Source organism: Salmo trutta, chromosome 31 (assembly GCF_901001165.1).
Source record: "Salmo trutta chromosome 31, fSalTru1.1, whole genome shotgun sequence".
In the NCBI taxonomy this organism is placed as follows: domain Eukaryota; kingdom Metazoa; phylum Chordata; class Actinopteri; order Salmoniformes; family Salmonidae; genus Salmo; species Salmo trutta.
In genome coordinates, this window is record NC_042987.1 from 44,851,414 (window position 1) to 44,877,412 (window position 25,999).

The window sequence follows — 25,999 nt, forward strand, 5'->3', positions numbered from 1 at the left end:
CGAGGGTGCAACAGGTCAGCACCTCAGGAGTAAATGTTGGTTGGCTTTTCATAGCCGATCATTGAGAGTATCTCTACCGCTCCTGCTGTCTCTAGAGAGTTGAAAACAGCAGGTCTGGGACAGGTAGCACGTCCGGTGAACAGGTCAGGGTTCCATAGCCGCAGGCAGAACAGTTGAAACTGGAGCAGCAGCATGACCAGGTGGACTGGGGACAGGAAGGAGTCATCATGTCAGGTAGTCCTGAGGCATGGTCCTAGGGCTCAGGTCCTCCGAGAGAGAGAAAGAAAGAGAGAAAGAGAGAATTAGAAAGAGCATACTTAAATTCACACAGGACACCGGATAAGACAGGAGAAATACTCCAGATGTAACAGACTGACCCTAGCCCCTCGACACATAAACTACTGCAGCCTAAATACTGAAGGCTGAGACAAGAGGGGTCAGAAGACACTGTGGCCCCATCCGACGGGGGTATCGTCGGAATTATCCAATATAAAATGATCCAATGTAAATGATCCAATATAAAAAACACAATTTCAAAATTTGCTACATAAGACCGAATCCAGGTGGTGAGTCACAAATGACTCAAATTGAGTAACAATGTGAAGAGAGTGGTAGAGGAAGATGGGTACAGGGTGAGGGATCCTGATAGGATGAGTAGGCAGAGACCAATAGAGTGGGATAGGAATAATATGTGCTTCAGTAAAGTGGGTTTCTTAGTATTCATAGTCATGGTTGTTAACTGTACTGCTGAAATAGAATGTAGGTCACAGAAATAGAGGTTGTGGTGGCAGCTGTAGAGAAATACTTGGTATTGCAAGGTTTTACTGCAGAATATTTTAAATAGTGAAATGTGGAGAGTTTCGTGAGGGCTAATAGTTGGCAGGGTCATTTTCCTTTTTCCCAATTTTGTATTACCGGAAGTTCATGTCGGTAGGCTGTGACTGGCCCCACACTCCAATACATTAGGTGGCAGTGTATGCACCTAAAAGTTGGCTACGATCCGCCAACCCAATCCCAAAGAAGAAGGTGTGGTTTACCATTTTTGACATTTACATTTTAGTCATTTAGCAGACGCTCTTATCCAGAGCGACTTACAGTAGTGAACGAGAGTACTGCTTTATTGTGTTACCGGCGCTTTTCAAATACCGATCAATATGGATAGGCGAAAGCGTTCCAGAGAAGATTTACCGACCGCTGACAGTGACCATTTCAAAACCCCGGAGCAGAGCGTTTATGCCGGGCTGTCGCGGGACGGGGACTTAAGGCAGTGGGATGTCGAGGACACTTGCAGATACCTGCGTCAGGAAGGTCTCGGGGCATGGGAGGAGAAATTCAGAGGTTCGATTGTTGTAATCACTGTTTTGCATGTCTTCTCTAACTAGCTACATACACATGATATTTGACTGATCACTGTTTTGCATGTCTTCTCTAACTAGCTACATACACATGATATTTGACTGATCACTGTTTTGCATGTCTTCTCTAAGTAGCTACATACACATGATATTTGACTGATCACTGTTTTGCATGTCTTCTCTAACTAGCTACATACACATGATATTTGACTGATCACTGTTTTGCATGTCTTCTCTAAGTAGCTACATACACATGATATTTGACTGATCACTGTTTTGCATGTCTTCTCTAACTAGCTACATACACATGATATTTGACTGATCACTGTTTTGCATGTCTTCTCTAACTAGCTACATACACATGATATTTGACTGATCACTGTTTTGCATGTCTTCTCTAACTAGCTACATACACATGATATTTGACTGATCACTGTTTTGCATGTCTTCTCTAACTAGCTACATACACATGATATTTGACTGATCACTGTTTTGCATGTCTTCTCTAACAAGCTACATACACATGATATTTGACTGATCACTGTTTTGCATGTCTTCTCTAACTAGCTACATACACATGATATTTGACTGATCACTGTTTTGCATGTCTTCTCTAACTAGCTACATACACATGATGCTGCTGACCCAAAGTGACTGGGTCAGCAGCAGAGGAATTACTAGCCCACTAGATCAGTTGTTGGCTAAAATCAAATCAAATTGTATTAGTCAAATGCGCAGAATACAACAGGTGTAGTAGACCTTACAGTGAAATGCTGAATACAACAGGTGTAGTAGACCTTACAGTGAAATGCTGAATACAACAGGTGTCGTAGACCTCACAGTGAAATGCTGAATACAACAGGTGTAGTAGACCTTACAGTGAAATGCTGAATACAACAGGTGTAGTAGACCTGACAGTGAAATGCTGAATACGACAGGTGTAGTAGACCTTACAGTGAAATGCTGAATACGACAGGTGTAGGTAGACCTTACAATGAAATGCTGAATACAACAGGTGTAGTAGACCTTACGGTGAAATGCTGAATACGACAGGTGTAGTAGACATTACGGTGAAATGCTGAATATGACAGGTGTAGTAGACCATACGGTGAAATGCTGAATACGACAGGTGTAGTAGACCTTACAGTGAAATGCTGAATACAACAGGTGTAGACCTTACCGTGAAATGCTTACTTACGAGCCCCTAACCGACAGTGCAGTTTAAAAAAAATACGGATAAGAATAAGAAATAAAAGTAACAAGTAATTAAAGAAAGCAGTAAAATAACAATATATACATGAGGTGGAGGCTATATACAGGGTGTTACGGTACAGAGTCAATGTGGAGGCTATATACAGGGGTGTACCGGTACAGAGTCAATGTGGAGGCTATATACAGGGGGTACCGGTACAGAGTCAATGTGGAGGCTATATACAGGGGGCACCGGTACAGAGTCAATGTGGAGGCTATATACAGGGGGCACCGGTACAGAGTCAATGTGGAGGCTATATACAGGGGGTACTGGTACAGAGTCAATGTGCGGGGGCACCGGTTAGTTGAGGTAGTATGTACATGTAGGTAGAGTTAATTAAAGTGACTATGCATAGATGACAACAGAGTGGCAGTGGTGTGGGGGGGCAATGTGTATTGTCTGGGTAGCCATTTGACTAGATGTTAAGGAGTCTTATGGCTTGGGGGTAGAAGCCTCTTGGACCTAGACTTAGCACTCCGGTACCTCTTGCCATGTGGTAGCAGAGAGAACAATTTATGACTCGGGTGGCTGGAGTATTTGACCATTTTTAGGGCCTTCCTTTGACACCGCCTGGTATAGAGGTCCTGGATGGCAGGAAGCTTGGCCCCAGTGATGTACTGGGCCGTACGCACTACCCTAAAGACTAATTTACATTGTCCTTTGAACTATAGTACCCTAGCTAGGCTAACTACAGTTGAAGTCGGAAGTTTACATACACTTAGGTTGGAGTCATTAAAACTAATTTTTCAACCACTCCACAAATTTCTTGTTAACAAACTATAGTTTTGGCAAGTCGATTAGGATATCTACTTTGTGCGTGACACAAGTAATTTTTTCCAACAATTGTTTACAGACTATAGATTAATTCACTGTATCACAATTCCAGTGGGTCAGACGTTTACATACACTAAGTTGACTGTGCTTTTAAACAGCTTGGGAAATTCCAGAAAATGATGTCATGGCTTTAGAAGCTTCTGATAGGCTAATTGACATCATTTGAGTCAATTGGAGGTGTACCTGTGGATGTATTTTAAGGCCTACCTTGAAACTCAGTGCCTCTTTGCTTGACATTATGGAAAAAATCTAAAGAAATCAGCCAAGACATCAGAAAAAAAATTGTAGACCTCCACAAGTCTGGTTCATCTTTGGGAGCAATTTCCAAACACCTGAAGGTACCACGTTCATCTGTGCAAACAATAGTATGCAAGTATAAACACCATGGGACCACGCAGCCGTCATACCGCTCAGGAAGGAGACGCGTTCTGTCTCCTAGAGATGAACGTACTTTGGTGCGAAAAGTGCAAATCAATCCCAGAACAACAACAAAGGACCTTGTGAAGATCCTGGAGGAAACAGGTACAAAAGTATCTATATCCACATTAAAACGAGTCCTATATTGACATAACCTGAAAGGCCGCTCAGCAAGGAAGAAGCCACTGCTCCAAAACCGCCATAAAAAAGCCAGACTACAGTTTGCAACTGCACATGGGGACAAAGATTGTACTTTTTGGAGAAATGTCCTCTGGTTTGATGAAACAAAAATATAACTTTTTGGTCATAATGACCATTGTTATGTTTGGAGGAAAAAGGGGGATGCTTGCAAGCCGAAGAACACCATCCCAACCGTGAAGCACGGGGGTGGCAGCATCATGTTGTGGGGGGGCTTTGCTGCAGGAGGGACTGGTGCACTTCACAAAATAGATGGCATCATGAGTTAGGAAAATGTGGATATATTGAAGCAACATCTCAAGACATCAGTCAGGAAGTTAAAGCTTGGTCGCAAATGGGTCTTACAAATGGACAATGATCCGAAGCATACTTCCAAAGTTGTGGCAAAATGGCTTCAGGACAACAAAGTCAAGGTATTGGAGTGGCCATCACAAAGCCCTGACCTCATTCCTAATGAACATTTGTGGGTAGAACTGAAAAAGCGTGTGCGAGCATGGAGGTCTACAAACCGGACTCAGTTACACCAGCTCTGTCAGGAGGAATGGGCCAAAATTCACCCAACTTATTGTGGGAAGCTTGTGGAAGGCTACACGAAACATTTGTCCCAAGTTAAACAATTTAAAGGCAATGCTACCAAATACTAATTAAGTTTATGTAAACTTCTGACCCATTGGGAATGTGGTGAAAGAAAAAAAGCTGAAATAAATTATTCTCTCTACTATTATTCTGACATTTTACATTCTTTAAATAAATTGGTGATCCTAACTGACCTAAAATATGGAATTTTTACTAGGATTAAATGTCAGGAATTGTGAAAAACTGAGTTTAAATGTATTTGGCTAAGGGGCATGTGAACTTCCAGCTTCAACTGTATGTATTGTGTATATAGTTTTTTGTGGTGTGGTTTTTATACAAGCCCCTGAGCTTCCAACTACACCTGCACACTGTTTATTTATTCGTTTTTATCTGTATTGTTGTTGACCACTTGTTTTCTTTGGTGCAAAAACATTTAACTACACAGTAACAAATCCATCACCTCCAGTATACTACTGGTCTGAACATCAACATGCATCGCTTGCGGTACGGTTTTGGAAGCATATCAGGGAGAAATAATTGTTTAAAAAAAGGGTTGTGGATAGAGTTCCCACACGGCCATATTTCCATGTTGCTTGTTTATGGAAAACAGACGGAAGACAGAGTGGACTTCTATGTTTAAGCAAAAAGGCTGAGGTGGTTTATTGCCAGTATACCACTGCTAAGGACTGTTATTAGCGCGATGCAGAGTGCCTGGACACAGCTCTTAGCTGTGGTATAGTGGCCATATATCACAAACCCCAGAGGTACCTTATTGCAAATATGAACTGGTGTAGTTAGAGCGGTAAAAATAAATGTTTTATCATACCTGTGGTGCACGGTCTGATATACCACGTAGGGCTAACTCCAATTGGTCGATTGTTTGGTCGTTTGGCTGTTGGTCGACCAAGATTGTTTTAGTCGAGCAGTAACAAATATATTTATGTAATGAAACAGGCAGGGAGCAGGTCTCGGACCCTCGACCTTCTAGCCCGAAGTCCAGCGCGCTATCGACTGTGCCCCGAAAGCACTGTGTGTGTGTGTGTGTGTGTGTGTGTGTGTGTATATGTATATGTGTGTTCCCATCTCAGTGAACTAATCCATTGGGTTCCCGAGTGGTGCACGGGTCTATCTCACTGCTAGATGCTTGATCCCAAAATGTGGTCGGAGGCTCCATATGGAGGGTGTGACACAATTGCGGCGCCTCCAGAGGCCAAATCGAGCTACGTAACGCATCGCCATGCGTTCCCAAATTGTGTAACAATGCGGAGGGCTCTGTATTGCTCCGCATTTACATGGTGGGTTGACGGTAGGTGGGGGCGGTACATCCTGTATCAACACAAACCCACTTCTGTGACAACAACTCTGCACTGCTCCGTGAAGTTGCTGCCAATGCAGACGTCATAACTTAGTGTCAATTGTTTGCCTTTGTTTGTGTATGTCAATTCCCCATTACATATATCACCAGTAGTATATTTACCATTAATTCCTATCATTTATAATCTACAATGTTTGTTACTTTGGTTACAGGTAAATTATTTTAATGCATTCATTATTATTCCAGTCTTCCTGTTCTCCTTGTCGTAGTGGACACATTGTTTGAGGAGAGCACAACATACGCTACACTTGTAAGAAACAAGTTTTAGATTATTTCATTCCATTTACGAGTTTTGTAAACTTTGTTATTATCTTTTGTTTGGAGCGCTTCTGTCAATGTTGACTAAGGACACTCATGCATAGAACTATGCCTGTAGACTACCTGGCCTTCGAAAATGTAGGCATATAGATGTGCACATTTGGGGAACTGATAGTATTTCTGATTTGCTTAACGCACCACCACCTGTGGAGCTTCTCAAAGTAATGTTTTCTTCACCTCAAATCGCAAGCAAACAACGTCTGTTTTTACATCCATTGAGAATTACAATAGTTCCTCAATGTATTTTAAAAATCTTTCCAGCTCTCTTCCTTTCATTATAAAATATGCCTACCAGATTACTTCTTATCAGTGCTTGACTTGGACTGAAATAGGTTCCGGTACTCATTTTGGGTGCTGGGACTGTTTATATTTCGGTGCAGGAGCTCCACTATGCTTTTGAGCTGATATTCTATAAGAGGAAGAGGAGCTCAAGCAATAGAACATTTGAGGTGCCTGTACTCAGCTCTGGGGAGCTCCTGTGTCTTTCCTCTTTCTCCATTCACCCAGTTAGTCAGACTCCAGGCACCAATCACACCAGAAATTCTCTTCAGGTATTAAATCTGAACATCCGTCGTCACCCCTGAGATGACTCCTTTGACGGGCTCTCTACTCCGAAGTACAAAACCTTTGTTGTCCGGATTATTTTATTAAGGCCCACTGCAATGAATCAAAATAAGACCACTCCTGGTCACTCTGACAGTCTTGACTTTTCCCAGCACACACTTCACTATTTTCAACACCTCAAGTGGGTTTCCCAAATACTGTATGCATCCTTACTCAACAAACGCATCCCAACAAGAAGCGATTCGTTACCATTCATAGACGTATCCTTCACTCCAATTTTTGACAATTTCTTTTTTGTTCCAGTTTGACACTACTGTTGTCCATTCAGAACATTAATCTTCATCAACTTTGCTCGACGTGCTGCTTGATTCGAACTCGGCATTCACTCCACCATTTTCCCCATCAGCCATCAGACTACAACAGAATAGTCTACCTGTGCTAATTAGCTAGCTGTGTCTCGAAACACCTGTGTGTAACCGGAAGACGGACACCACAAACGTGTTGTCACTGAAAAATACTGCCTGCTGCAACTCTGTTAAAACAGTGTACAGTAAGTGTGTATTTTTCAGTTGTGAAATTATTTTGATGTGATATGAAAGTATGGGGATTTATGTTTCTAGAACCGTATCGCAATCAAGAATCGATTTACGTTTAGATGGAGTATTTTGCTGTTTTGGCTTCCAGAGCCAATTTGACCTTTAAACTGAACATATCCTTGGACTATAAGCAGGGTGGGAAATTAACACCAGCCACCAGCTAAATGTTAGTACATTTTGGCATTGGCAGGTAGAAGGTCTAATATTTCCATCCACATTGGCAGGTGTTCACACCAGCGCATTTCTGAGAATATTTTTTTATCCAAAGCCCATGTGTGTGTGTGTGTGTGTGTGTGTGTGTGTGTGTGTGTGTGTGTGTGTGTGTGTCAGCTCTGTAAGATAATATTTTCAACATTACAGTGGTGAAAATGGGGTGGGGTACAGCATAGGTTCAAACAATAGAGAGAAATATGGAGACCTTGCCGGCTGGAACAGACTCTGATATCCACTACTGTCTGTCTCCATCTGTTGCGCTCTTTTCTTTGAAATCACTTTCAATCAATTTCAAAACCATTCAATAAGTGTTTTAACATTACAAAACATGTGCATGCATTTTCTGTGATTTCTTTCTGAATTTTCCCCCCCAAAATGTGTCTGGTAAAATTTGGGCATCCACCAGCCACTACGGTTGGTAGACCAACAAGTATATTTCCCACCCCGATCATAAGGAGTACCATAAGGCTCCTTTAATCCATTATTGGGCTAAGTAACCAGCCATCCAGCCCCATCACAATCTACCCTCCTTACTTTCTCTATGGTATCTGTTAGTGTCCAGCATCAAGGTTGTTCCAGCCAAATAACTGAATTTATCTAATGAAGAAGAAGGTTGGTAGACTTGCACATACACACAGGAAAGATGATCTGTCCTTTTTGTTTGGTTTCCCCCACACAGAGCAACAGATAACAGGAGTGGGGTTACGATACCTTACAGAGACACATCTGGAGAATATGGGCATAGGGTATGTGTGGTGTGGTTTCGGTATGGGGTGTGGTCATTTCCGTATTCCAATCTAATGTGCACCTTCTAATTTTGGTTTATTTGTTGTGACAGATTTCTCTTAGTCAATTTCTTGAGGATTGTGATGTTCTGATTTTGGTGTCATGATTATGAACTGACTCTCTCTCTCCTCAGGCCTCTTGGCACACGGCTGCAGATTCTGCACTGCCTGAAGAAGCTGTGGCAGATTGCAGCAGAGACCAAGGTAACACAATAGAGGTTTTAGAGGCCCTCTTGGCAGCAGAGACCAAGGTAACACAATAGAGGTTTTAGAGGCCCTCTTGGCAGCAGAGACCCAAGGTAACACAATAGAGGTTTTAGAGGCCCTCTTGGCAGCAGAGACCAAGGTAACACAATAGAGGTTTTAGAGGCCCTCTTGGCAGCAGAGACCAAGGTAACACAATAGAGGTTTTAGAGACCCTCTTGGCAGCAGAGACCAAGGTAACACAATAGAGGTTTTAGAGGCCCTCTTGGCTGCAGAGACCAAGTGTTGCTCTTTTAATCTGAATTTTCTGAAATTCTACACATTTTACTATGGGGCAGAAATACCATTTTAAAGTTTAAAGCTAGTTTCCTGCTGTTCTACATATTTGTCATTGTGCTGAGAGAAAAGTTGCAGTTTCAAAGTTAATATCCTGCAATTCTACACACTTTGCCATGGGGCTGAGTTAACATTATGCCTTGTTCTTATGCTATCTTAGTGACTCAAACATTATAACAAAATACATGGAGGCCCATGCCATAACATTTCAGATTCTCCCTGATTTGTCTAGTTTTTATTTTGGTGATTGTTAGTTCTTAAATATGATCTTATTAAAAAACAATATTGCTCCACTGTCTTTTCTACATACTTTATATCTGGTTTTAGTCATTTAAGTTTACACTGAAAACGTTTGACCATCCTGAAAATGATTAGCAAAAGGGGAAACATTGACTTTGAGCCCACATAGAGAGACTGACGGACAGGGAGAGAGAGAGAATAATCCATGGGAGAGAAAATCACCTCAACCACATTGTACTTCATTTTATTGATTTATTTATTATTGTGAAAGAAGTAAAACACCCTGAGTAATAGCTGTTTTTCTATTCCATCATGTTCTCCCTGTTTTATAATGTTTTTCAATTCTATTGCAAGTGTAATGACCCTACTCTACCCACGGCCACATAACTAGAGATGCACCCTTTTCTATTCCAGAGAGGGAGCAATAGAGGAATAGTAGTATCAGCAATAAGATGTATTATTGTCTCCTGTAGGTGTTTAATGACCCCATCCATGGACATATAGAGATGCATCCTCTGTTGGTCTGTATCATCGACACCCCTCAGTTCCAGAGGCTCCGCCACATTAAGCAGCTGGGAGGAACATACTTCGTCTTCCCTGGAGCCTCCCACAACCGCTTCGAACACTCCATAGGGTATGTAGGAGTGTGTGTAAGTATGCACTAGCATAGAGTACAAGTGTGGGTGCCTGAACACTCCATAGGGTATGTAGGAGTGTGTGTAAGTATGCACTAGCATAGAGTACAAGTGTGGGTGCCTGAACACTCCATAGGGTATGTAGGAGTGTGTGTAAGTATGCACTAGCATAGAGTACAAGTGTGGGTGCCTGAACACTCCATAGGGTATGTAGGAGTGTGTGTAAGTTTGCACTAGCATAGAGTACAAGTGTGGGTGCCTGAACACTCCATAGGGTATGTAGGAGTGTGTAAGTATGCACTAGCATAGAGTACAAGTGTGGGTGCCTGAACACTCCATAGGGTATGTAGGAGTGTGTGTGTAAGTATGCACTAGCATAGAGTACAAGTGTGGGTGCCTGAACACTCCATAGGGTATGTAGGAGTGTGTGTAAGTATGCACTAGCATAGAGTACAAGTGTGGGTGCCTGAACACTCCATAGGGTATGTAGGAGGGTGTAAGTATGCACTAGCATAGAGTACAAGTGTGGGTGCCTGAACACTCCATAGGGTATGTAGGAGTGTGTGTAAGTTTGCACTAGCATAGAGTACAAGTGTGGGTGCCTGAACACTCCATAGTTTAAAGGTGTGTGGGTGCCTGAGCACTCCATAGTTTAAAGGTGTGTGGGTGCCTGAACACTCCATAGTTTAAAGGTGTGTGGGTGCCTGAACACTCCATAGGTTAAAGGTGTGTGGGTGCCTGAGCACTTCATAGTTTAAAGGTGTGTGGGTGCCTGAGCACTTCATAGTTTAAAGGTGTGTGGGTGCCTGAGCACTCCATAGTTTAAAGGTGTGTGGGTGCCTGAGCACTTCATAGTTTAAAGGTGTGTGGGTGCCTGAGCACTTCATAGTTTAAAGGTGTGTGGGTGCCTGAGCACTTCATAGTTTAAAGGTGTGTGGGTGCCTGAGCACTCCATAGGTTAAAGGTGTGTGGGTGCCTGAGCACTCCATAGTTTAAAGGTGTGTGGGTGCCTGAGCACTTCATAGTTTAAAGGTGTGTGGGTGCCTGAACACTCCATAGTTTAAAGGTGTGTGGGTGCCTGAACACTCCATAGTTTAAAGGTGTGTGGGTGCCTGAGCACTTCATAGTTTAAAGGTGTGTGGGTGCCTGAACACTCCATAGTTTAAAGGTGTGTGAGTGCCTGAGCACTTCATAGTTTAAAGGTGTGTGGGTGCCTGAACACTCCATAGGTTAAAGGTGTGTGGGTGCCTGAACACTCCATAGTTTAAAGGTGTGTGGGTGCCTGAGCACTCCATAGTTTAAAGGTGTGTGGGTGCCTGAACACTCCATAGTTTAAAGGTGTGTGGGTGCCTGAACACTTCATAGTTTAAAGGTGTGTGGGTGCCTGAGCACTCCATAGTTTAAAGGTGTGTGGGTGCCTGAACACTCCATAGTTTAAAGGTGTGTGGGTGCCTGAGCACTTCATAGTTTAAAGGTGTGTGGGTGCCTGAACACTCCATAGTTTAAAGGTGTGTGGGTGCCTGAGCACTTCATAGTTTAAAGGTGTGTGGGTGCCTGAACACTCCATAGGTTAAAGGTGTGTGGGTGCCTGAACACTCCATAGTTTAAAGGTGTGTGGGTGCCTGAGCACTTCATAGTTTAAAGGTGTGTTGGTGCCTGAACACTCCATAGGTTAAAGGTGTGTGGGTGCCTGAGCACTCCATAGTTTAAAGGTGTGTGGGTGCCTGAGCACTTCATAGTTTAAAGGTGTGTGGGTGCCTGAACACTCCATAGTTTAAAGGTGTGTGGGTGCCTGAGCACTCCATAGTTTAAAGGTGTGTGGGTGCCTGAACACTCCATAGTTTAAAGGTGTGTGGGTGCCTGAACACTCCATAGTTTAAAGGTGTGTGGGTGCCTGAACACTTCATAGTTTAAAGGTGTGTGGGTGCCTGAACACTCCATAGTTTAAAGGTGTGTGGGTGCCTGAGCACTTCATAGTTTAAAGGTGTGTGGGTGCCTGAACACTCCATAGTTTAAAGGTGTGTGGGTGCCTGAGCACTTCATAGTTTAAAGGTGTGTGGGTGCCTGAACACTCCATAGGTTAAAGGTGTGTGGGTGCCTGAGCACTCCATAGGTTAAAGGTGTGTGGGTGCCTGAGCACTTCATAGTTTAAAGGTGTGTGGGTGCCTGAACACTCCATAGGTTAAAGGTGTGTGGGTGCCTGAACACTCCATAGTTTAAAGGTGTGTGGGTGCCTGAGCACTCCATAGTTTAAAGGTGTGTGGGTGCCTGAACACTCCATAGTTTAAAGGTGTGTGGGTGCCTGAACACTTCATAGTTTAAAGGTGTGTGGGTGCCTGAGCACTCCATAGTTTAAAGGTGTGTGGGTGCCTGAACACTCCATAGTTTAAAGGTGTGTGGGTGCCTGAGCACTTCATAGTTTAAAGGTGTGTGGGTGCCTGAACACTCCATAGTTTAAAGGTGTGTGGGTGCCTGAGCACTTCATAGTTTAAAGGTGTGTGGGTGCCTGAACACTCCATAGGTTAAAGGTGTGTGGGTGCCTGAACACTCCATAGTTTAAAGGTGTGTGGGTGCCTGAGCACTTCATAGTTTAAAGGTGTGTTGGTGCCTGAACACTCCATAGGTTAAAGGTGTGTGGGTGCCTGAGCACTCCATAGTTTAAAGGTGTGTGGGTGCCTGAGCACTTCATAGTTTAAAGGTGTGTGGGTGCCTGAACACTCCATAGTTTAAAGGTGTGTGGGTGCCTGAGCACTCCATAGTTTAAAGGTGTGTGGGTGCCTGAACACTCCATAGTTTAAAGGTGTGTGGGTGCCTGAACACTCCATAGTTTAAAGGTGTGTGGGTGCCTGAACACTTCATAGTTTAAAGGTGTGTGGGTGCCTGAACACTCCATAGGTTAAAGGTGTGTGGGTGCCTGAACACTTCATAGTTTAAAGGTGTGTGGGTGCCTGAGCACTCCATAGTTTAAAGGTGTGTGGGTGCCTGAACACTCCATAGTTTAAAGGTGTGTGGGTGCCTGAGCACTTCATAGTTTAAAGGTGTGTGGGTGCCTGAACACTCCATAGTTTAAAGGTGTGTGGGTGCCTGAGCACTTCATAGTTTAAAGGTGTGTGGGTGCCTGAACACTCCATAGGTTAAAGGTGTGTGGGTGCCTGAACACTCCATAGTTTAAAGGTGTGTGGGTGCCTGAGCACTTCATAGTTTAAAGGTGTGTTGGTGCCTGAACACTCCATAGGTTAAAGGTGTGTGGGTGCCTGAGCACTCCATAGTTTAAAGGTGTGTGGGTGCCTGAGCACTTCATAGTTTAAAGGTGTGTGGGTGCCTGAACACTCCATAGGTTAAAGGTGTGTGGGTGCCTGAGCACTTCATAGTTTAAAGGTGTGTGGGTGCCTGAGCACTCCATAGGTTAAAGGTGTGTGGGTGCCTGAGCACTCCATAGGTTAAAGGTGTGTGGGTGCCTGAGCACTCCATAGGTTAAAGGTGTGTGGGTGCCTGAGCACTCCATAGGTTAAAGGTGTGTGGGCTTGACCTATATAGGGTGTGTACACCTTTTTAAATCCATGATGCGGAGTGTAATGCGCGAATTGGGATTTAGTCTGTGGTTTTAGAGGCCCTACCCTGCATTCAAAGTGTTTGTGTGGTGTCAGGAAAATAACCTCACACTTAACGTCAGCATAACAAAGGAGATGATTGTGGACTTGAGGGAGCACCCCTCTATCCACATTGACGGGACAGTAGTGGAGAAGGTGTAAAGTTTTAAGTTCCTCGGTGTACACATCACGGACAAACTGAAATGGTCCACCCACACAGACAGCGTGGTGAAGGCACAATCTTCAACCTCAGGAGGCTGAAGAAATTTGGCTTGTCATTGATTTGAGCAGGCACAACAGAAACGGGTTCCTTTTCAGCCTCTTCCTTAAGCTCCCAGTTCCCAGTGGTTACCTAGCAGGTTTCATGAGTTGGAAAATGGTTGTTGTGGTTGTGTGTTTCAGGGTGGGCTACCTGGCAGGTTCGCTGGTCCAGGAGTTGAATAAGAGACAACCAGAGCTCTTCATCTCCCGTAGAGACATATTGTGTGTCCAGATCGCCGGTCTCTGTCACGACCTGGGTGAGTCTCTCTCACACACACACACACACACACACACACACACACACACACACACACACACACACACACACACACACACATACACATATATACTTTATTCAATCTTACTTTCTCATAAATGTGATATCACTCACTCTCCAGGTCATGGTCCTTTCTCACATATGTTTGATGGGATGTTCATCCCTAAAGTGCGTCCAGAATCTAAGTGGAAGGTAAGACCTTTCTTTCCTCATTCTGTTTCTTTTTCGCTCTGTCTACATGTCTGTGCTGATGTTTGTGTTTATCTTCCTGTGTTTGCTCAAAAATGTGCAGGTCACCTGTATTTGTGTGTACGCTCACCTTGTGTGTGTTGCAGCACGAGGAGGCGTCCCTGGCAATGTTTGACCATCTGGTGTGTGAGAACGCCTTAGAGCCGGTGATGAAGGAGCATGGCCTGGTCCTTCCTGATGACCTGGTCTTCATCAAGGAGCAGATTGCTGGACCACAGAACACTGTCCCTCTCCGCCAGGGAGTAAGTCAGCCAGCCAGTGAGCCGGTTAGTCAATCAACCAATTTAAGAATGATGGAGGCCCAAAGATGACGATAACAAAACAGAACATATAAATTGGGGGTAAACTGAATAAATCAAATCATAGTAGAGCTCTCAAATGAAACCAGACCTCAATCAACGCCTGAAATCCGGCAGCATGCCATTCTGACCCACCTCACTGAAACCTTCACCGCTGGGGCGGTAAACGCTACAATCATCTATCAGCATTAATCAGTCAACAAACATCAATCAATATTACTTCATGAATATGATTTATTTATGCTTTCTAGCAGTTAATTGTCTACGGGTTGAATTTAAACTCATTTGGACTTTCATGCTCGGTTCTCAAAGGATTTGTCTGTCTGTAGTCTGAGTCTTCTTTTTCTCTTCACAGTGGCCATATAAGGGCCGACCAGAGGAGAAGTCCTTCCTCTATGAGATTGTGGCCAACAAAAGGAACGGCATCGATGTGGACAAGTGGGACTACTTCGCCAGGTGAGTCCCCCAGTTGGAGTTTATCCCTTTTAGAAACTATGATCATTTCTGGAGTAAGCTATATTAGAGATGTAACAATACATAGGACCATTGGAGTATATTAGGAAAATAGTGCACTATGGGCAACTTTTCTTAAATAATATTCAGGGCCTAAAATGAACACCTGCCAAATGCGGGTAGATTTTGCCGTTGGCAGGTAACATGTCTATTTCACCAGCCACGTTGGTGGGTGGTCAGGGCTCCACAGTGCGAGCATTTCACTCGCATTTGTGAAATAAAAAGTATGATCACATTTACAGTGAGGGGAAAAAGTATTTGATCCCCTGCTGATTTTGTACGTTTGCCCACTGACAAAGAAAGGATCAATCTATAATTTTAATGGTAGGTTTATTTGAACAGTGAGAGACAGAATAACAACAAAAAAATCCAGAAAAACGCATGTCAAAAATGTTATAAATTGATTGGCATTTTAATGAGGGAAATAAGTATTTGACCCCCTCTCAATCAGAAAGATTTCTGGCTCCCAGGTGTCTTTTATACAGGTAACGAGCTGAGATTAGGAGCACACTCTTAAAGGGAGTGCTCCTCAGCTTGTTACCTGTATAAAAGACACCTGTCCACAGAAGCAATCAATCAATCAGATTGGGCTCCATGCAAGATCTCACCTTGTGGAGTTGCAATGATCATGAGAACGGTGAGGAATCAGCTCAGAACTACACGGGAGGATCTTGTCATTGATTTCAAGGCAGCTGGGACCATAGTCACCAAGAAAACAATTGTTAACACACTACGCCGTGAAGGACTGAAATCCTGCAGCGCCCGCAAGGTCCCCCTGCTCAAGAAAGCACATATACATGCCCGTCTGAAGTTTGCCAATGAACATCTGAATGATTCAGAGGACAACTGGGTGAAAGTGTTGTGGTCCGATGAGACCAAAATGGAGCTCTTTGGCATCAACTCAACTCGCCGTGTTTGGAGGAGGAGGAATGCTGCCTATGACCCCAAGAACACCATCCCCACCGTCAAACATGGAGGTGGAAACATTATGCTTTGGGGGCGTTTTTCTGCTAAGGGACAGGACAACTTCACCGCATCAAAGGGACGATGGACGGGGCCATGTACCGTCAAATCTTGGGTGAGAACCTCCTTCCCTCAACCAGGGCATTGAAAATGGGTCGTGGATGGGTATTCCAGCATGACAATGACCCAAAACACAAGGCCAAGGCAACAAAGGAGTGGCTCAAGAAGAAGCAAATTAAGGTGCTGGAGTGGCCTAGCCAGTCTCCAGACCTTAATCCCATAGAAAATCTGTGGAGGGAGCTGAAGGTTCGAGTTGCCAAACATCAGCCTCAAAACCTTAATGACTTGGAGAAGATCTGCAAAGAGGAGTGGGACAAAATCCCTCCTGAGATGTGTGCAAACCTGGTGACCAACTACAAGAAACGTCTGACCTCTGTGATTGCCAACAAGGGTTTTGCCACCAAGTACTAAGTCATGTTTTGCAGAGGGGTCAAATACTTATTTCCCTCATTAAAATGCAAATCAATTTATAACATTTTTGACATGTGTTTTTCTGGATTTTTTTTGTTGCTTTTCTGTCTCACATATGATTTGGAACAGTATTTGCAAATGTACACAGCTTGTCCTTCTACATTAGCTGCAGTGAAATGTCTCCACACATCAGATAGTGCCTGTGGCCTTTTCCTGTGAAGATTAGAAAAACATGAGTAAAAGGAACAACAAATACAATTCCATATACAGATAAATAATTAAGTAGTTAGATTAAACAACTCATTTGTAAGATAAATGTTTTAAAATGAAACATGTATGAAAACAGCTGAATTAACAGGCTCAAGCAAGCTAAAACCCACATAGTAGCAATAACTAACTAGCAGAAATTGTTAACAAGTTAGAAATGATTTAAACACACTTTGATGTAGACTACTATTTACTAGTTAACCAAAAGTAATCTGTCATAAAATATATTCACCCCACCCAGTATTGTAATCAAAACTTAGCAGAAAGCATGTAGTCCTTGGCTCAGACAGTGTAGTAGTGTGGGTTCAATAGCATTTCATTAGTGTACCAGATATTGAGAATCAGCTGTACATGGTGATGGAAGAATGCACTGTGCATGCAGAGGGTTGCAATTCCATTGAATTGGGGATAGTTTAACCAAAATATGCCACAAGACCTAGAATTGCCTAATGTGTATCCCATAAAAAAGGTTCAATGTTATAAAATAACTTGTTTTGATGAATTTAAAAAATTCCCGGGCTTAACTTCCCATGGACAATTTCGACCTTTTGCAACCCTAGTCTCGAGGAAATGCATAAACATTTACATTTTGTATAGTGAGATCTTTTTTTTACATAAATGACAACAAGAACATTGAAATTATTTTTTATTTTTATTTTTAAACAACATTTTAACATAATGGATACATCAAAAACAGTATGACAGGTAAAGGAAAACCCAGACAAATCCAACAGAGACTCCCTCACTTTCTCACCCCACAGGGACTGCTTCCACCTGGGTATCCAAAATAACTTTGACTACCGTCGCTTTCTCAAGTTTGTCCGTGTGTGTGAGGTGGACGGGAAGAAGCACATCTGCACCCGAGACAAGGTAAATGCTTCAGCTTGGCCCTCGATTACACCTCCCATTCATTCCCTTCATTTATGTTTTCCTTCAACTTTTCATTATTGGTAAAGTAGTTAGGGATTAACCTAGTTTAGTGGTGATATCCATGTGTGTTGTCCACATACAGGAAGTGGGTAATCTGTATGACATGTTCCACACACGCAACTGCCTGCATAGAAGAGCCTACCAGCACAAGGTGGGCAACATCATAGAGACAATGTAAGTACTCTCACCTCAGCAGGTGTTTTAATATAGGTAACTGCCAAAATAGAGGAAACACCAACACAGTATCTTAATAGGCTGTTGTGCCACTACGAGCCAGAACAGCTTCAATGCACCTTGGCATAGTTTCTAAGTGTCTGGAACTCAATTGGAGGGATGCGACACCATTCTTCCACAATAAATTCTATCATTTGTTGTTTTGTTGATTGTGGTAGAATATCCCATAAGTGTTCAATTGGGTTGAGATCTGGTGACTGAGACAGCCATGGCATATGGTTTACATCATGTTCATGCTCATCAAACCATTCAGTTACCACTCATGCCCTGTGTGTGGGGGCATTTGTATCTTGTATTTATTATGGATCCAAGGCAGCAGTTACTCTTCCTGGGGTCTGGCAAAATTAAGGCAGTTATACAATTTTAAAAACATTACAATACATTCGTTACAGAATTCACAACACACTAAGTGTGTGCCCTCAGGCCTTTACTCCACTACTACACATCTACAACGAAAAATCTGTGTGTATGTTATCTTGTGTATGTGCCTATGTTTGTTACTTCACACTCCCCGCTGTTCCATATGGTGTGTTTTTATCAGCTGTTTAAATCTGATTCTACTGCTGCATCAGTTACTTGATGTGGAATAGAGTTCCATGTAGTCATGGCTCTATGTAGTACTGTGTGCCTCCCATAGTCTGTTCTGGACTTGGGGACTGTGAAGAGACCTCTGGTGGCATGTCTTGTGGGGTATGCATGGGTGTCTGAGCTGTGTGCCAGTAGTTTAGATAGACAGCTCGGTGCATTCAGCTTGTCAACACCTCTTACAAAAACAAGTAATGAGGAAGTCAATCTCTCTTCCATGAGAGATAGACATGCATGTCAATAATTTTAGCTCTCTGTGTACATTCAAGGGCCAGCCATGCTGCTCTGTTCTGAGCCAACTGCAATTTTCCCAATTCCCTCTTTGTGGCACCTGACCACATGACTGAACAGTAGTCCAGGTGCGACAAAACCAGGGGATACCTAGTCAGTTGTACAACTGAATGCATTCAACTGAAATGTGTCTTCCGCATTAAACCCAACCCCTCTGAATCGAAGAGGTGTGGGGGGCTGTTTTTTCTATCTTTATTAACTGCATGCCACTGCCTTTACTCAAAGCCTAACCCTAACCCTTTACTCAAAGCCAGTGGCATGTCATTAGTAAAGATCGAAAAAACAGCTACCCTGGGGAATTCCTGCTTATACCTGGATTATGTTGGAGCGTCTTCCATTAAAGAACACCCTCTGTGTTCTGTTAGACAGGTAACTCTTTATCCACATTATAACAGGGGGTGTAAAGCCATAACACATACGTTTTTCCATCAGCAGACTATGATCGATAATGTCAAAAGCTGCACTGAAGTCTCACAACACAATAATTTCCTCATCAATTTCTCTCAGCCAATCATCAGTCATTTGTGTAAGTGCTGTGCTTGTTAAGCGTGCTGAAAGTCTGTCAATTTGTTTACTGTGAAATAGCATCGTATCTGGTCAAACATTATTTTTACAGAAGTTTACTAAGGGTTGGTAACAGGCTGATTTGTCGGCTATTTTAGCCAGTAAAGGGGGCTTTACTATTCTTAGGTAGCGGAAGCACTTTAACTTCCCTCCAGGCCTGAGGGCAACACACTTTCTAGTAGGGTCAAATTGAAGATGTGGCAACATCATCTGCTGTTATCCACAGTAATCTTCCATCCAAGTTGTCAGACCTCAGTGGCTTGTCATTGTTGATAGACAACAATAATTTGTTCACCTCTTCCACACTCACTTTAAATCAAATCAAATTTATTTATATAGCCCTTCGTATATCAGCTGAAATCTCAAAGTGCTGTACAGAAACCCAGCCTAAAACCCCAAACAGCAAGCAATGCATGTGAAAGAGGCACGGTGGCTAGGAAAAACTCCCTAGGAAAAACTCCCTAGAAAGGCCAAAAACCTAGGAAGAAACCTAGAGAGGAACCAGGCTATGAGGGGTGGCCAGTCCTCTTCTGGCTGTGCCGGGTGGATATTATAACAGAACATGGTCAAGATGTTAAAATGTTCATAAATGACCAGCATGGTCAAATAATAATAATCATTGTAGTTGTCGAGGGTGCAACAAGCACGTCCGGTGAACAGGTCAGGGTTCCGTAGCCGCAGGCAGAACAGTTGAAACTGGAGCAGCAGCATGGCCAGGTGGACTGGGGACAGCAAGGAGTCATCATGCCAGGTAGTCCCGAGGCATGGTCCTAGGGCTCAGGTCCTCCGAGAGAAAGAAAGTAAGAGAGAATTAGAGAGAGCATATTTAAATTCACACAGGACACCGGATAAGACAAGAGAATACTCCAGATGAAACAGACTGACCCTAGCCCCCCGGCACATAAACTACTGCAGCATAAATACTGGAGGCTGAGACAGGAGGGATCAGAAGACACTGTGGCCCCATCCGATGATACCCCCGGACAGGGCCAAACAGGCAGGATATAACCCCACCCACTTTGCCAAAGCACAGCCCCCACACCACTAGAGGGATGTCTACAACCACCAACTTACCGTCCGAAGACAAGGCCGAGTATAGCCCACAAAACTTTAAGGAATTCAAAAGTATAATTCTTGTCTTTTCATAATTTGTCAGATATACTTGGATGTGTAGTGTCAGCGTTTGTTGCTGGCATGTCACCCCTAAGTTTGTTCATCTTGCCAATGAAAAAGAAATTAATGTAGTTGGCAATATCAGTTGGTTTTGTGATAAATGAGCGATCTTATTCAATGAATGATGGAGCCGAGTAGGCATTGTTATCCTATGGGGACATAGTCATGGTAGCCAAAATAATGGCCTGCCCAGCATGTTTGTTGCTTAATTAACTCAGAAACCACACCTGTGTGGAAGCACCTGCTTTAAATACACTTTACTCGAGTTTCCATAACTTTTTGTACGTTTTTTTAAGTTAAGAACAAATTCTTATTTACAATGACTGCCTACCCCAGCCAAACCCGGACGACGCTGGGCCAATTGTGCGTCGCCCTATGGGACTCCCAATCACGTCCGGTTTAGATTCTTCAAAGTAGTCACCATTTGCCTTGATGATAGCGTTGCACACGCTTGGCATTTTCTCAACCAGCTTCACCTGGAATGCATTTCCAACTATCCTGAAGAAGTTCCCATATATACTGAGCACTAGCTGCTTTTCCATCACTCTGTGGTCCAACTCATCCCAAACCATCTCAATTGGGTTGAGGTCGGGTGATTGTGGAGGCCAGGTCATCTGATACAGCACTCCATCACTCTCCTTCTTGGTCAAATAGCCCTTACACAGCCTGGAGGTGTGTTGGGTCATTGTCCTGTTGAAAAACAAATGATTGTCCCACTAAGCGTAAACCAGATGGGATGGCGTATCACTGCAGAATGCTGTGGTAGCCATGCTGGTTAAGTGTGCCTTGAATTCTAAATAAATCACAGACAGTGTCACCAGCAAAGCACCATCACACCTCCTCCTCCATGCTTCACGGTGGGAAATACACCTGCAGAGATCATCCATTCACCTACTCTGCGTCTCACAAAGACATGGCAGTTGGAACCAAAAATCCTAAATTTGGACTCATCAAACCAAAGGACAGATTTCCACCGGTCTAATGTCCATTGCTCGTGTTTCTTGGCCCAAGCAAGTCTCTTCTTCTTATTGGTGTCCTTTAGTAGGGGCTTCTTTGCAGCACTTAGACCATGAAGGCCTGATTCACGCCTCCTCTGAACAGTTGATGTTGAACTCCGTGAAGCATTTATTTGGGCTGCAATCTGAGGTGCAGTTAACTCTAATGAACTTATCCTCTGCAGTGGTAACTCTGGGTCTTCCTTTCCTGTGGCGGTCCTCGTGAGAGCCAGTTTCATCATAGCGCTTGACGGTTAAACTTTCGAAGTTGTTGACATTTTCCATATTGACTGACTCATGTGTTTAAAGTAATGATGGACTGTCGTGTCTTTTTTCTTATTTGAGCTGTTCTTGCTGTAATATGGACTTGGTATTTTACCAAAAAGGGCTATCTTCTGTATACCACCCCTACCTTATCACAACACAACTGATTGGCTCAAACGCATTAAGGAAAGAAATTTCACAAATTAACTTTTAACAAGGCACACCATTTTTATTTGAAATGCAGTCCAGGTGACTACTGTTAGGTTCTAATTTTTCAGAGTAAATAACTCACGGACACTAGAGAAGCTTAACCAAGTTGAATTCTCCCCAAAGGGTCGTTACAGCTGTAATTCAGACACAGACATGGCTTCCCCTGGGGTGGTATTCAGACCCCACTTTGGGTGGAGTCTCCTCCTCATCTCTAAACATTGCATCATTCTCGCTAAGCAGGGAACTAAGTGATATGAGCCTTCAGCGGTTTCTTCCCTTATCAGTACTGTCACATGCGGTTGGTTTCCCTGCACTCAATCCCTCCCAAGCTTCATTATGGACCCCTCATGTCTCCTTTGTAACTAATGTTCCTATACTCTGAGTATAACAATGTTCAAAGTTTACCCCAGGATCCAAGAGTGTGCAAAGCTGTCATCAAGGCAAAGGGTGGCTACTTTGAAGAATCTCAAATATAAAATATATTTTGATTTGTTTAATATTTCTTAATTTTGATGTCTTCATTATCATTCTACAAAGTAGAAAACAAAGGGAAAAACCCTGGAACGAGTAGGTGTGACCAAACTTTTGACTGGTACTGTATATCTGTTTTATTTCCTATCTTTTATACATTCATACAGGTTCTCAGAAATTGATATTTTTTTTTTCGGCTGTTTGTTATATGTTGAAAATGAGATGTTATATTGTCTTTTTTCAGGATCACAGAGGCCTTTTTCAAGGCGGACCCCCACATCCAGATTCAAGGTTCAGGGGGAAAGATGTTCACCATCTCCACAGCAATAGACGACATGGAGGCCTACACTAAACTCACTGGTCCGTTCAACCCCATAGAAATATAAAGTGTAGAATGGCTCTGGTCTGTTCTACTTACTCTCAAAGCTCTGGTTGTTTGGGTTTTATGCCAGGCGTCAAGGCTGTCCAAACAGGCTGGGTTTGCCATACCTGTTTTTTTGTGTGGTACATTCCTGTCCATACAATTACTGCTGGCTTTGGTTTGCATGATTACCTATCATCTTCCCACAGTCCTTATCACCTTGTCTCTCCCTCTCCCCTGTCTCTCTCCCTCTCTCCTCCCTTCCCCTGTAGACCATGTGTTTGAGCAGATTCTGTACTCGTCGTCCTCTGAGCTGGCTGAGGCCAGAGAGATCCTCCAAAACATCACCTGCAGACGCCTCTACAAGTGTGTGGGACAGACCCAGGCTGAGGAGCGCGTGGAGGTTTCACAGGTGTGCGTGTGTTTGGAGAGAGGATATCCTTCCAGGGCTTACTAGCGGAGCTTTCTACGAGATTCATATTATGTGCCTCTCATCCTCGTCTTCTCTTCCCCCAGGAAAAGCTCCTGGACTGGGCAGGCTGTGTGGCGAGGTCCAGGCCTCAGAATGACCTTCAAAATGTTACTCTGCAGCCAGGGGACTTTGTTGTCCATGTGAGTGTCCAGTCTTTTCACCTCAATCAGGGAACTGATTGACTACATTTTACCATACCCCCCCCGCCTTCTCTATAGGTAACCCTTTGTTACCAGTTGCTCTGTTGAAAATCGGTATCTCTTTGCATGTCCATCTCTCCCCCCTATCTTTCTCTCCATCAGATCATCAACATGGACTGGGGTATGAAGGAGGAGAACCCCATCAACAACATGCGTTTCTACTGTAAGAACGACCCAACCAAAGCTTACCACATCTGCAAGGACCAGGTCACTACTTCAATGCACTTACGTATACCTATTTTAGAATGATCAAATAATTTTTGGAGCTTGGAAACATGATATAAGGCAATTGTTGTTCTGTAGGTGTCCAAGCTGCTGCCAGAAAGGTTTGCTGAGCAGCTTATCAGGGTCTACTGTAAGAAGACTGATGAGAGGACCATGGAGGCAGCTAAGAAGAACTTTGTCCAGTGGTGTATGGATAGGAACTTCTCCAAACCTCAGGTCAGGAGGCCTAGCTCTTTCATTTATATATCATTTTATCTCAAGCTTTTAGCGTTTTTACATTGTGTGGGGAAGATGACAATGCAAGGCCAAGCCAGCTAGCTATCACTATCTTACCTGCACCACACAGAGTATTTTCCCTATGTTTAAAATTTACACTGGTATCCCTGTGTGTTTCTGTTCACATTTGTTTAGGATGGAGATGTGATTGCACCAGAGCTCACCCCTCTTAAGGCAAGCTGGGCACACAACAATGACACTGAGGATAATGATGAAGAGGATAGCCAAGGAGGAAGAGGCTGGGCTGCAGTCAATGGTGGACAAGAGAAGGCAAAGACCAGACTCTTTTAAGAGGAAGATGAGAAACAACAGAGGATCCTTCTGTTTACGGCAGTGGTTACCAATCATGGTCTTTGAGGGCCACAGGGTATGCAAGGTTTTGTTCCAACCCAGCACTAACACACTTGGTTCAGCTAATCTAGGTCATTAAGATGAACTGACTAGGTGAATCAGGTGTGTTCATGATGGGTTGGAACAAAAGCCTGCACACCCTGTTGCTCCCTAGGACCAGGGGTTGGTGACCACCACCTCAAGAAAATGTGAGTCAGGCTTTCAGAAGAAGTCACTTTACTCAGGGTTCTGTTCACTCTGATTCAGTTTTCCAGGGATTAGATCATGTACAGTCTTTCTTTTATTTACTTTTGATGTTTTATTTCAAGCGTACATTTTAGGTTATCTTAACGTTATGCTATTTCATGGTAAGAGAAGTGTAGGAGTATGTGAGTATACATACCTGTTCTCCCAGGCTATGCATGTTGACGTGCCACTCTCACACATGGCTCTTTCAGATAGCCAAGCAACGACTATTACATATTTATCCATCCTGGTGAAAGTTACTCTTTGGACAATCATGCTTTACCTCGTAATACTCCCAAAGCTGAATGTGAACTTATCCTTGGTGTTATATTGATCAACATGCAAACAAACAGGTAACCGTTGTTTGTGTTTCAGGGCATTGTCTTTCTTTTATGCATGGTTTCTACGCTGTTTTAGTTGTTATATACCCAGCTACCATAGTTAGCCTGGTCATGCATATCTACAGTATGTAGGCTAAAGTAGGATTTGGCTAAGCACATAAAGATCAGGGTACAATATAGCTTAATTATCTTCCGAAAAGCAACCACTTTAACTGACAAACAATGTTAAGTTATCATATTATCTTTGTTTTCATCCATGTACCCTACTGAGGCAAGCAGGTAAGCAGCTATCTGTCTAGTGTTTGGTATCATTTGGGAGTCTCGTTATGTTATCTTCATTTAAACAACATGAACACAATGTTTACCCTAAAGTCTGCCTCGATGAGCCCACAGCTGTTGATCAGACATGTTTGTTGATTTAAGTTATGCACTTTGTTTTAAATAAATATTATAATTTTGAATGAAAGACTAATGGGGTGGAGAGTCTCACCATTTGAAGGGTTTTGTAATACAGAATGTAACCGGCCACATCATCTGCGAAATACAACCCTCTTCTCTGCCTGGCTATCTGACTTCTGTTTCCTTAGAACTTTGTGTAGAAGACAGCTCTAGCATCCTGAATCCTCAATTGAACCATTATAGGGGTGAACACAAAACAAATCTCGGTTAACCCATGGTCTATGGTAAATTGCTTGAGTCGTTCATCTTAGGTTATACTATGCATTCCATCCCGTTGTGAGAGGGTCAGAGAGGGACATTCCTACCCGAAACCTTAACCCCTAACCTTAACCCTTACCTTAACAATGCTGCTCGCTCAATAGGCCTATTTGGAAGCTGATAACTTGGTAGCCTACAGACAGAATAATCTTCTCTTTTCAGCAGGATCCATTTGCTTTCCAACCTGCGATTGTATTTGAAATATTGCGAAAGCCCTGTTGTAGCTGCATCACTGACAGATTTGCCGCATGTTCCCAACTTGTAGGCATGCCTTGTGATTGGGCTACACACAATCCACAGCTATTTTTTTTTAAATAAGCTATTGC

At 43.2% G+C, this 25,999-nt stretch overlaps 1 protein-coding gene across 3 annotated transcripts; it reads left to right on the forward strand.

Annotated features, from left to right (window-relative positions):
- The first annotated feature begins 1,014 nt into the window (after positions 1-1,014).
- Positions 1,015-25,427, forward strand: samhd1 (SAM domain and HD domain 1). 3 transcript variants are annotated; one of them, XM_029726671.1, is made up of 16 exons: positions 1,015-1,338; positions 8,378-8,444; positions 8,618-8,687; positions 9,737-9,897; positions 13,891-14,006; positions 14,148-14,218; positions 14,362-14,541; positions 14,930-15,030; positions 17,550-17,658; positions 17,801-17,892; positions 22,750-22,865; positions 23,139-23,278; positions 23,383-23,478; positions 23,641-23,745; positions 23,842-23,979; positions 24,175-25,427. In XM_029726671.1, exons 1-16 carry the CDS (start codon positions 1,155-1,157, stop codon positions 24,328-24,330), a joined length of 1,902 nt encoding a protein of 633 aa, XP_029582531.1. In that variant the 5' UTR covers positions 1,015-1,154; the 3' UTR covers positions 24,331-25,427. The 3 variants fall into 3 exon arrangements, with proteins under 3 accessions (XP_029582531.1, XP_029582532.1, XP_029582533.1); XM_029726672.1 differs by having other exon boundaries at positions 14,362-14,517; XM_029726673.1 differs by lacking the exon at positions 8,378-8,444 and having other exon boundaries at positions 1,180-1,338.
- The last annotated feature ends 572 nt before the right edge of the window (positions 25,428-25,999 follow it).

Coding starts and splice junctions, on each gene's coding strand:
- samhd1 (XM_029726671.1), top strand. CDS start 1,155: ATGGATAGGCGAAAGCGTTCCAGAGAAGATTTACCGACCGCTGACAGT. Junction 17,659..17,800: donor ACATCTGCACCCGAGACAAG/GTAAATGCTTCA, acceptor GTCCACATACAG/GAAGTGGGTAATCTGTATGA. Junction 23,479..23,640: donor CAGGGGACTTTGTTGTCCAT/GTGAGTGTCCAG, acceptor TCTCTCCATCAG/ATCATCAACATGGACTGGGG.